The 12217-nt window shown below is 37.9% G+C and overlaps 3 protein-coding genes across 4 annotated transcripts; 2 read left to right on the top strand and 1 right to left on the bottom strand.

The window, feature by feature from the left end:
• Positions 1 to 2670, top strand: LOC111451372. The gene is made up of 4 exons (XM_023091768.1): positions 1 to 204; positions 404 to 491; positions 1501 to 1693; positions 2354 to 2670. Exons 2-4 carry the CDS (start codon positions 438 to 440, stop codon positions 2482 to 2484), a joined length of 378 nt encoding a protein of 125 aa, XP_022947536.1. The 5' UTR covers positions 1 to 204; positions 404 to 437; the 3' UTR covers positions 2485 to 2670.
• A 2081-nt stretch (positions 2671 to 4751) lies between these two features.
• On the bottom strand, positions 4752 to 9451 carry LOC111451361 (vacuolar protein-sorting-associated protein 11 homolog). Of its 2 annotated transcripts, XR_002711969.1 has the most exons (6): positions 8994 to 9451; positions 8523 to 8693; positions 8045 to 8365; positions 6200 to 7945; positions 5184 to 5710; positions 4752 to 5145 (listed from the first exon to the last, which is right to left on the bottom strand). XR_002711969.1 is itself a non-coding variant. In XM_023091745.1 (5 exons), the coding sequence occupies exons 1-5, from the start codon at positions 9216 to 9218 to the stop codon at positions 5315 to 5317; spliced, it is 2859 nt and encodes a 952-aa protein (XP_022947513.1). In that variant the 5' UTR covers positions 9219 to 9451; the 3' UTR covers positions 4752 to 5314. The 2 variants fall into 2 exon arrangements, 1 of the variants encoding a protein (XP_022947513.1); XM_023091745.1 differs by having other exon boundaries at positions 4752 to 5710.
• Positions 9452 to 10865: 1414 nt separating this feature from the next.
• On the top strand, positions 10866 to 12119 carry LOC111451368 (zinc finger CCCH domain-containing protein 18-like). Its single transcript, XM_023091758.1, has 2 exons — positions 10866 to 11577; positions 11708 to 12119. Exons 1-2 carry the CDS (start codon positions 10925 to 10927, stop codon positions 11847 to 11849), a joined length of 795 nt encoding a protein of 264 aa, XP_022947526.1. The 5' UTR covers positions 10866 to 10924; the 3' UTR covers positions 11850 to 12119.
• The last annotated feature ends 98 nt before the right edge of the window (positions 12120 to 12217 follow it).

The raw sequence follows: 12217 nt of genomic DNA, 5'->3' as shown, positions 1-12217 counted from the left end.
AGAGAGAGAGAGAGAAGAAAGAGAGAAATTGGCGTTCATCAAATGATCAAAAGCCCTCCCTGGACGCTTTATTTGAACTTCCTCTTTCGTCGATTCAATTTTTCTTCCTCTCATGCGGCACTTCTGTTCTGATTCAAATGTAGAGAAATTTTGGTGATCTAGTTTTTTTCTACAGGAAGAAGAAGGGGAGATTGAAGCTCTGTGGTGAGCTTCAATTTGTAATTTGTGGTTTTTTTTTTTTTTTTTTTTTTTTTTTTTTTTTTTTTTTTTTTTTTTTTTTTTTTTTTTTTTTTTTTTTTTTTTTTTTTTTTTTTTGTTTTCTATGAAGTGAATTTGGTATTTGGAATCTTGTTTTTTGTGGTTATGAAACTGTGATGGATTGTTTTTTGCTTTGTGAATTTAGGTAATCTGAAATTTCGGGCAGACTTGATAGTGAGATGAACAAGGAACAGCGACCGGAACCTCTTGATTTCTTCATTTGGACTATAGAGGTACTTACAGATCCTCTAGCATCTGATACATCATCTTTGATTTTGGATCTCTTGTGCAAGGATCTTTAACTGCAATTCTTGCTTGTTTGGATTTTGACTTGAAAATCTGAACGGTTATGTGTTAAGGAGTGTCGGTCTGGGAGTTTGTACTTGATGGCTGCTGTAACCTTTCCCATTGATTGCTTGTTCAAGTGTTTAATCGTGTGATATGGTGATGCCCTCTGTTTTTTGTGCTTATTGCTGGTAAGGTGTGATTGCTGGATCAATGGGGTTTACCCAGTAATAATCTTCCCTACTTTGTTTGTTATGAGTTTTTGTTTTTTTAGGCGCTGAAAACTTCTCAAAATAATTGTTAATTGTGAAATGAAATCAATGAATTCATCACCAGTGCTTTAATGTAGGAGCTTCATTTTCTAATATCTCCCTGCGAAATTCGTATATACATGCAAAGGTATGTTCATTGCATTGGGATTTATTTTATCTCCTATTTAGATTTTTGGACTTTCCGTGTCAGTTCCACCCTCTTTTCTCTTTCTAGTTTTGAAGTTTAGTAGTTAGCTTGAACTTCTCTAAATTTTTTTTTTCAGGAATTTTGAATATAAGAAATTATATTTGATGGAGCCGAAGAAATTATGTCATAATGTTATACCTATGTTCCCGGTTCTCTGCATGTTTTGGATGTCACATGGTTTTTAGTTTCTTGAAGTCCAATTTTTTTGAGATATCATTCCAAACTGCTGCACCTGTCCATTTTAATTGGAGTGGTCATGTGTATCACTGCTTAGCTTGATATTTGTGTGATTTTTTGGAACTTTATCTTGGCTGATTGTTTGTGTACAGATAGATGCACTGAATACTGCATACATTCGATTTGGAGAGGATGTTTTTATATGGCAAACATTTCGATATTCCATTGTATTACATCTCTCAGGCTAGAATTTTAACTGTAAATTTGGTGAAATTGGATTTATAATATGCCTCCTCCATGCCTACTACAATTTCTTTCCAGGATGTTGGTTTGTGGTTGGAAGAGATAAATCTTGGAAGCTATCGTCAGATCTTTAAAGAAAACGGGGTCAATGGAGAGTATCTTGAAGGCATGTCAATGTTCACAACTGAGCAGATTCTAAGGTTTATCAGACGATGTCATATGAAATGGGGAGACTTCATCACACTTTGTAAGGAGCTCCGACGAATTAAAGGTCTGTGTATGATGCAGCTTTTTCTCTCTTTTTAATTCAAAGTCATTGGAAAAATATATATATTCAGGGTTGTCTTCTTGCTGCTATCATCGGATATTTCAGTAGTTCCTAAACAAGATTTGTAATTAATGAAATTCACCATAGAAAATAAATAAACAAATAAACTAAATGCCCCAAATCTTAATTCAAAGCATGCGAATTGGCGTATTTAGACATTGGAGTTACAGTAAGCCTTTTCTGAAACATTTTAAAGTGACTTGCCTTGTTTTTTTAAGCAGTTTGTTCTGTTTTTAAAAGTTTGAACGTGTAAATAAACTATTTAACTCCTTATTTGATCTGTTTGCAATCTCCGGTTGTCATCATTAGCATGTTTCTGACAGTGCTAGTTGAGAAATTGATGCGTGCACAAGTTGTTATGCTGCACAAGAGTCCGGTTGTCATCTATTTTGTTTTGTTTTCTTTTCTTTTTAATAACCATTTTTAGAGGAGACATTATGCTAGTTTAAATATCGTGCATATCTGCTTAACTTTGTTTTTGAAACACTAGAATTTTCAAAATCACAATCTCTCAAGTCATACCAAACCTACTCTAACTATATGTCTGCTTTTCCAGTTGACATTAAGATCATGGTGTTTATTCTTTAAGTTATGTACTTCCAGTGGCTTGCTTGAAAGGAGAGCAAAAGGTACGACGGCCGTGGTGGGCACCATCGTGTCTCTCTATGGTGTTTCTCAAGGTGGCTAAGCGTAACAGACAATCTCGAGTTGTTTCCTTGAAGCTGGAACCATAAGTCGATCATCTTATTTGTATGCCCTCGTGTATTTCTTTTTATGCGTGAAGAATATAAAGGTAGAGAAGAAACATATTAGTTTACCCTTTTCTTAAAATTTTAATCAGTCAATATTACCTCTTTTCTTCTTCTTTGTTTAGAACTATGTTTATATTATATACAAGGTTTATGTGTTCAGTTTGACAATCCGCTTGAGGAAAAGCAATGAAGCAACCAAGATTTTCATTTAGGCCTGTATACAGAGTCCAATCATGTTTTCTCCTCTAGTCCCTTTGATAGTTTAGAACAGTCCCGAGGGGGGGCGGGGAAAGTGCTGGTGAGTAGAGAGAGCCTTATTATGATATAGTAGTGTGAAATCCTACATCGGTTGGAGAGGGAAACGAAGCATTCCTTGTAAGGGTGTGGAACCTCTTCCTAGTAGACACGTTTTAAAAACCTTGAAGGAAAGTTCAAAGAAGACAATATCTACTAGCAGTGAGCTTGGGCGGTTACAAGTAAAGAAGGACAGAGGCTTTCGAGGTGAACTTTCCTCTTTTACATTGGATACTACTTATTGTTTGTACATTGAATTGATATGGTAAGGGGATACATTTAATATCTGTGGCACTCACATCGGGGTGAGTTTGGACAGACTTCATCTGAGACCCTTAGAAGACAAACCCACATGGAAGACAAAAGACATTATTCCATCGTCTTCTCCCAAGAAAAGTAGGAGATAGAAACTTTCCATTAAAGTCTGATCACCAAGTGAATACCTCACCTTTCTCTTTCTCTTCTCCACTCTTTTATTTCCCCCCTTGTTTCTGGTGAAATTTCCTGGTCCTCCATGATCTGAAGGGTTCGTAATTCAGTTCCTTATCCCAATATGCAATGGAAAGTTGCTATTGTTATTAGATTCCATTCCAATCATCACCTTAAGGTGATTGGACTCTTTGAAAGCCATCTGATCCATTCAGTTCACAAATGGACAACCCACATGGCCTCTTTAGCTAATAGACAAGCCATATAATAAAGGAAATTGGAGCAGGTGAAAAACCCGACCAAACATCAACATGTGGACCCTCTCTAATAGAGTCGAATCAAGTACTTTTCATACCAAATCCTTTTCATTTAGAAAGAACAATCATTAGTTACAAGAACAACCTTGCCTCTAGTGTTTGTCATTGCTTCACTCACCCTTGCATTTGTAGGGGGGTTTCTTCTTGTATTGATTTGATAGCATTTTACAGCAGCTTATCTTTTTGGTTTGATTTTACATATAGCATTTAAAGCCTTGCTTTCTAATGGTTGGAAATACTACTTTTCTTAGTCCAGTAAGCTCACACGTAATCATTGTAGAGTTAGTATTACGCCGAGAATTCATTGACACGAAGCGCTTGCAGCCTCTCCTCAAACTCCTCAATGTGTTGTCTAAAAGCGCGTATGCGTGCCATTTGATTATGCTCTTATGATTCTATTTTGCATGCTGTGCTTTGCAATCTGGGATGGGAAGAGAAAGACTTTATTCTCCGACGGGACTAGTCACTAGCCCAGGTTTCTTTCTTATCGAACCTATTCAGCCCACCTCAAACAAATGAGGAAAAAAGGGGAGAGAGAGAGAGGTCCTCTTGACTTTTCCAAACGATGCTCAAGATCAAAGGACGATGTGTCATTGAAACGTATAACTTATACAAAATATACAAAAGTTACCGACCTTAAGGAAGAATGCAATTGTACTAAAATGATGTGTTTATATAGTGTTGTTGAATTTTTTCTGTGGATCAAATTAGAAGTTACTATAGCACTGAATAGGGAGCCGCCGAATACACCAGCTGCAGCTGCACCTAACATGTGGAATGGGTGTATAAAGATGTTGAAGTAGTTCGAAACTAATATATTTTTAAAAAAAATAGTGTAATTATTATTTTTTTAAAAAAAATTGAACTCCCTTCCAAAACAATTGTAGGATTAGATGTGCATGTTTGTGATGTTTAATATATGATTTGACAAATGAAAAAGTCAATGAAAATCTATATATATATATACACTCATCATATAAATATCATAAGAGGATAAACTCCTAAATTCATTTTTATATGTTTAAAATTAAAAATCAATATACTATGTTACAATTTAATTATAATAGATTAAAGATTGATTCATTGTACCAAGTTTATCTCCAATTATTAGAAAATCGACATTTTATGTAATAATCAAATTATCTCTGGTGGCATTTGCTTGGTTATCCATAAATTCACTGAATAATAGACTAATTGTGGGATTAGATGGATTCATCACAACAACTGCATAATGCATTCCAAAACAGAATTCCAGATTACAACAGTCAAAATCATACATTACAATTTACGTCAATCGAGTTAAATAATCAAACTATATGAAATCGGTAGCGAAATTTTTTCAGAACAAAACGCAAGTGGTAACTACCTTCCTCTTCCAACCATGCCCATGTCTTCTTCAACTCCTGCGTCGTAACACGTATCAAATTCTCCAGCTGCAATCATCGAGGGGTGTTCTTGAAATCTGATGAACAAGATCATTGAATGGTGTTCCTTATGTCTGATGAACAAGTGTGGCTTTAAGAACAAAGGAGTAGATTACAAGAACAAGGAGGCACTGACTACTTTCAGCTTTAGAGCATTAGTTTAGAGCATAAATACAGACCTGAAGAAACCGACGCAATAAAGTTCCTTCCAACAAACCATCAATCATCTCGCTATTGAGTGCTAGTCAAATAAGCTTTGTATAGGGCTCCCTCCATTTTTTGATATAGAAACTCAAAAACAGGAGGGAAATGCTGTGGAGTTCCACAAACAAGTACCTTCTCAAACCATCATTGAAAACCATTTGTTGAAGAAGGATTCTCTGAGACTGTTGTAGTAGCCTTCGGAGGTTCATGACTAGTTTTGCTAATGATTCCCTTACCGAAGTACTGGGCAATTACGGAAAACCCATCTTTTGAACTCTTCACTTGCTGGAAGAACTGATCTTGATCTTTATTCTGCTCCAAGCTTCTCTTCATTTCTAGAACTTTTCTGTAGTCTGGAGCACATTCAGGGCATTCTTTTTCATTATCCCCCAAACAACGCTGATGGAATGAATGCATACACATGAAATGAACAGCTGGGAGATCAAGAGTGAACGTGCAAGCAGTGCACTTGCTGAGTTGAAAAATTCTTGCATTTGTTCTAAGATCTTCAATTTCTTTTCTCATTGCCACTGTGTCTTCCTGCAGAGAGCTAATACGGTTAACGAACTTCGTTTAACGAAAAAGCTAACAGTTCAGAGGGTGGGATTGTATTTGGTTAAAGCTAGAAAATACCATATCTGCAGCTGTGTCCCTAAGTTTTTACTCTAGCAATGTTAGGTAGAATAAATGAGAAAGCTTCAGGTGCTCATCAAATGTACTCACAAAAGTCTTTCTACGTTTGTTCCCTGATCGAAGTAGTTCGGTTGTGGAAGCTATAACTTCCTTTCATCATCATCTTTAATTTATGTTTTTTTTCTTTTGAAGTGCTTCAACAATTAATATCATCCAGTTACATAAAATAAATTTGGGCCATTTCCAGTTAGAAAGACGAAAATTGCTAATTCCAGGAGCCTAGTTTCTGATTTTGGTTTAGTATGATGAAGTCATTTTCTACGTATTTTTCATTTGCTAAATTTGACCAAGCATTCAAGAAATTCTTTAAAATGAATTGCATGAGTAAGTACGAACCTGATACTTGTCAATTGCTTGCCTATCCTCCTCAATCATCTTGGATTCCTGTTCAAGCTTTCTCGCAATGTAGTCCTTGATGACAGAAAGTGTGAGGCATGGATTTCTTGACAGCGTCTGAATAACTATAATAGGAGGCAAGATATCATCCCTTTCAATATAGGTCAAAACTTCCTTCACTTCTTTGGAACAATCTTCTCCCAGTTCGCCGAAGTACTTCAATAAATCTGCCCATAGAGACGGGTCACCTCCCTTCCCTGAATCGCTCAATCTTTTACAGCAAGCAATTAAACCGTCGTGGTCGTGAGTTTGCATATAGCATGCTATAACCTCCTTGTAGAGTTTCATCTTTTCATATAAATACATGAGTCCTTCCCTAAACGCATTCATTTCACACAAAATAATCACAAGATCAACATCATAGAGAGGATTTTCCAGTTCTGATGGCCATGCACTCTTAAGCAGGCATAGTCCCTTCTCTTGCCTTTCAAGCCGGTCCTCAAAGCTTACTTTCGTATTGGACTCAGCTGACATCAATGTGGCTTCTGATCTTTCCACAAAACTATTACTTCTTCCATTGCCAACTTGGGACATTGATGGAAAGTTTAAATCATTTGACAGGTACAATTCCAACAGTGTGTTGTTAATTTCAACCTGAGCAGGTGAGTCCTTTACCTTGTTTGTATACTTTTCAAAGAATTCCATAAGTGACTGTGGGTGATGAATAAAAATGTTGAGAAAGTCAACAGGAGATGGCAACATAGATAAATATGTGCGATTTGAAGATCTTTTCTTCAATGATTCACCATCCTCAGTGCAGAGCTTCATGAGAATATCAATTGTCTCACGTGGCTTGTGTGCGATTAGAATCTTCCCATACTCTTTAATTGTCACGCCAGCTTGACTAGGCTCGAGGCTTGCAATATATTGCAAGGCCTCATCATATCTTCCAAGGTCTTCAAGTAAGATCTTAAGGTACCATTCGTGCTTTCTTTCCCTTCTAGCAACATACATGGCATGTTCATGGTAATTGGCAGCACGACAAACCCTAATTGCAGTCTCGACATCAAATTTATGCTCTCCAGCACTATCCTCGTTCTTAATAAATACATTCAGCTTTTCAACATCTTTCAATTTGGTGTAGCAGTTTAGTAGAAGTGTGGTGTGATCTTTAGACGCAAGCCCTTTCTCATGCAAATTTTCCAAGTAATTAGTGAGGTTATAGATTCGCTGAGCATCAAGAAATTTCTGTATAACATAAGAGGGCTCGAGATGTCCAATAGTATGGATATACTGGGCCATAGCCTCATCATAATCTTGCTTGCTGTATAGATGATCCCCATACTTTCTTAGCACTTCTGCAGTTGCAGCAGCATCAGCTTGTTGACTTTGAACAAGATTAATAGCTATGGTGTACAAATTCTTTTTAAATAGCATATCCAATTTGCTTTCCATATCTTTTTCCCCGATACATAGAGCCGATTGGTCGTCCATTATAAGTATAATACTACCCCACTCACAAAGCATGTGAGAAACGTCTTTAACTACTAGACTATGGGCAATCAGTCGATTCTTCAGGTCATAAATGTTGAAAGTGTTCTTGCCATTTCTCTGATCAGCAATTACGCAGAGAAGGTATCCACGAAACCAACCTACAAGCTTTTTTTCTCCTTCAAAAGCCCAGCAGGGACCACGCCCATCGACCTCATAAAAATAAACTGCTTCAGGACGACCAACTATCAACTCCTAATTACATAAAACATAGTAATTGTTATCATTATGAAAGAACATTAATCAACACAATGACATGGCAAATGATATATAGGAGAGATTAGAACTGCATACTGAGCGATCACTCATTGTAACACCGTTCACACCACATCCAATATGATCCAGAGTTTGCCCCTTTGGTGGTTGACTCTGCAGGCTGAATAAACTCACTGAATCAGGAGTTACAGCAAATAACTGAAGAGCTTGACCATCAACTCTGAACCCAAGCCCCGTGATGGATGATTGATTCTTGTCTGAGATGTCTACCTGAAGCTTGAAACGATTGATACGTTCTCGTGCAATGTCTCCTTTGATGCAGTATATATTACCATTATCTAGGCCAATTGCAATAAGTAGTATTGGCGGTGCCTCTTCTAGGACCAAAAATGATGTTATCTGCAGTAGTAAGCTCATAGGTCTCATAATTCCATCATTATCAGGAAATTGCTTCCCATGAAACAAAGAACGAACAATATTGGTCCAAAATGTCAAGCCTATCAAGCAACCGCATAAAACAGGATACTGTCTGAATAAAATGAAAACACAACAGTACCTTTGCCTCGGGAAATTGATTAGTAAATATCCTCAAGATTCCAATGCACTCGGGACTTGTAGCACTTGAGCCCTCTGGCTCAATTTTATCAAGGTCAAAAACCTTCAGACACATAGTCTGTTGCGGAGGTATTTGCACATCTTCTCCAACAGTGACTAGAAAGTTCCGTTGCTGATCATGAATCAAAAGATATAAACGTAATCCATGTCAATGACATATAATCTATCTTCCGGTACTTATAAATTAAAATCATGACATACTAGAAGAAAGGGAAAATAAATCTATAAGTTAGATTCATAAGGTGTTGATTAAAGAAAGAAAAAGCAACGTTTAGATAGCAGTTCGAAGGTCAAAGTACTTCAGACATAGTTCATTTGACAAATTGGCATCCGTTTCAACCAAAGACACGCTGAAGCAGCACAATATCCAAATTGCCCGAAGGAAAAAACAGCTGAAAAAGAAATTACCAACCTTGAGCTGTTGCAGAAATGATACGGTCGAGGAATGAGCTTGAAATCCATAGCTGAACTTAAGCCCACGATCAAGTAGGTTAACGCTACCGTCATTGCAACCGATCACCACCTTCCCTCTGCCGCTCGAACAACACTCGATCTTCTTTTCCCTCAACTCTTCCGGAATTGTGCACCTTCCGGCTAGTTTCTCTTCGAAGAACTCGAATTTCCTCCATTGATACATCTTCCCTTCTTCGATTCACTTGCTATTTGAGTGATCGTTGAATCTCTCTAATACATCAACAAATCAAACAAACAATCACAATTTGCTATGAGATCAGTAACAAAACCGGAATCCTGAATCGAATTTCCTATCTCTCGTAGAATCAAATTTGCCCTGTTCTCGTCATCCCCCTCTGCGATTCTCCAAATGACAACGTTCCGCAAACTTGCCCCCTCACCCTTCCGCTACCGGAACTTTCTAAGCTCCGTAGAAGAATCAAGCCAGCCCAATAATATTCCGATTTTGGGCCGACTGCCAATAACTGGGCCGATTTTGGAATATATCAGTGGCCCACAGCCCAATAATATTCCTATTTTGGGCCGACCGTCAATAACTGGGCCGGTTTTGGAATATAGGAGTGGCCCAAAGCCCAATAAGATTCCACTTTTGGGCCGCTGTCAATAACTGGGCCGATTTTTGTAGGAGTGGCCCATTCAAAGTTGTAACCTAAGGTATACATCGGCTGAAATTTAGTGGGTTTATATTTAACAACAAATTAAGAATTTCTATAATTATCTTTTATATTATAGTATCTACTGAAGCTTCCATGCACTCGACCGTACACTAAAATTTCTCTCCATTACTGATATCTCCGGTACCAGGTGGCTTTACGGGAAAGCACTAATCTAACGGGTAGAGCCTTAAACGTCCGTCCATCACTCATCTCTAGATCGAACTTTGACGGTGACCGTTAATCCTTCCCTCTTTATCTGCCGTTTGAACTGCTCTCACCACTCAACCCCGTTCTGCTGTGTTATTTACTTTTGAGTCCCTAGCGGTTTGGCGTAATACCCATTTTACCCTTTGTCTTATATATTGACTATGGCCCACAATTTGATTGGTTCCAGCTCGCGAAGCACTGGATCCTTCCCTTTTTCAAAGATTTTCTTCTGATGCTCAAAAAAATTAAAAAGAAATATTCTTTTAATAAATAAAAAAATTTAAAATATTTATTTAATATATATAATTTTTAAAAAAATAGTCGTGGAAATAAGCCAGTGGAGTTCCTGCTGTGTTGTTGATTATTTGCTTGTAAAAAGGGAAAAATAAAAAGACCAAAAAGTCGGCCACAATTAATTTTCCACCAAGGACCTGCCAGGTAGGATAGAAATTTGGATGACGTGGGGCCAATAGGAATAAACGTGGCTACTTAATGATACGTGGCGACACCCATTCTAGAAAAGGTCAAAGTGGGACCCAATCGAAACGGTGCGTTTTGATATATTTATATTTTTTAAAAGTCCGGGCACACGTGGGATTTTTTATTGCTGAGAGAGGGGTAAATCAGTCATTTCGTCGGTAGTGCCTGCTTTCCGAAATCCCGGCGCATTTCTCAGAATTTCCCGCGATTTTCTGTAAATAAGTACAACCTGAAATTTGAAAAAAATAAAACAAAAAAAATTAAATAAATACATTAAAACAAAAAAAATTATATACATTGCTTTTTCGACGTGATCTTTTAAGAAAAATCGTAGAATTTAAATTCGAGATTATTTATAATTAAATAATTAATTAGGCTAATTTAAGCTAAATCAAGCGCCTTTAAAACCCAATCCCTTCCATTCCATCATCTTCTCTAAACAAAATCCTCCATTGCTCTGTTTCTTGTTCCTTAAATTCGTCAAAATTTTCATTCTACTGTTCTTGTTCGGTGTGTTTCAGTTCAAATGGATAACGAAACGACGAAAATTGTGTACGAAAGAATCTGCAAATTAGAGCCTGAATATGGGTTGAAGATCGTCGGCTACGTTATGCTGAACACCAACGAACAGGACATGATCCGATTGGCGTTCAGCCCGGATTGTATAATTCAATGTGTTATCAACACCGCCAAGTCCGACCTCGGAATCCCCGAAGTTCCAATTCCATATGGTCGTGTTTCTTCTTCTCCATCCTCCCGCCTGTTCCTTCCCCACCAGACGTTCTCCGACTTCGCCCTGCAGAACCAGATGCAGTGGCTGTCGCTGGACTCGGCAACTCCGGTGAGGCGAAGCCGCCGGAGGGAGTTTCCGGTGAAAGTTTGTCATTATTTCAGTAAAGGGTATTGCAAACATGGGAATACTTGCCGGTATGTTCATGATGTTGTGGAGAAGGAGCCCCGTGTTGTGGTGCTTAGTGGAAGAGCGCTGGATAAACTCGAAATCGAGATTGTCGAGCTTCTGAAATCTCGTGGTGGGCTGCCGATTTTGATTGCGGCTTTGCCGATGGTGTATCGTGAGCGGTATGGGCGCAGTCTTCTCGGCGATGGGTATCTTTCGAAGACTGGCCTTAGCCTAACGCGGCTGCTTGCTCTGTTGAGCCGCATTCGTGTTCTTGACGGGTTCATTGCTCTGTTCTCTGTTTCTGCTACTCTGTTCTCTGTTTCTGCTACTCTGTTCTTTGTTTGTGCTACTCTGCTCATAATAACAAAACTAAACCCACTTTCTAATTCTACAAATTGCCATTTTCAGGCTCCATGGGAAGAATTCGATAATATTAGCCGATGATTCTCCAAAACGCAATGAAATTTCTGAACAGAGTGTTCGACAGAATTCTTCCACTTTGGGCTGTTCGTCTCAGAATTTGGCTCATTCATCAGCTTTTGAATTTTGAAAGAACGTGGAATCTGTTGGTGCAGTGCAGAAATGGAAGAGTTTTGTTTATCTACTGAGTAGCCACATGACTTCCCAGATTCTTGGACTGACCATCATGATGACAGGTCTGTGAAATAAAAAAGCCTTAACTCAAAGAAAAAGAACTTATGTTTCTGTAGTTTTTCTGGTTTTGTGTGTTAAATCATGCAGCACAGAAGGATTTAGTGAACCAGATACCCCATTTGCATCTCACGTACAATGACGACGACGACAACGATGATACACATACTTCGACGATAATTTATAGAATAACAGATTAAATTTCGAACAATCGTTTCGGTTTCGATTACGATAGGCTATGTTTTTGGTTTGTTTTTTTTTTTTTTT

Source organism: Cucurbita moschata, unplaced genomic scaffold (assembly GCF_002738365.1).
Source record: "Cucurbita moschata cultivar Rifu unplaced genomic scaffold, Cmos_1.0 Cmo_Scf00013, whole genome shotgun sequence".
NCBI classification, from domain to species: Eukaryota; Viridiplantae; Streptophyta; class Magnoliopsida; order Cucurbitales; family Cucurbitaceae; genus Cucurbita; species Cucurbita moschata.
This window is presented reverse-complemented; position numbering and strand designations above follow the sequence as displayed.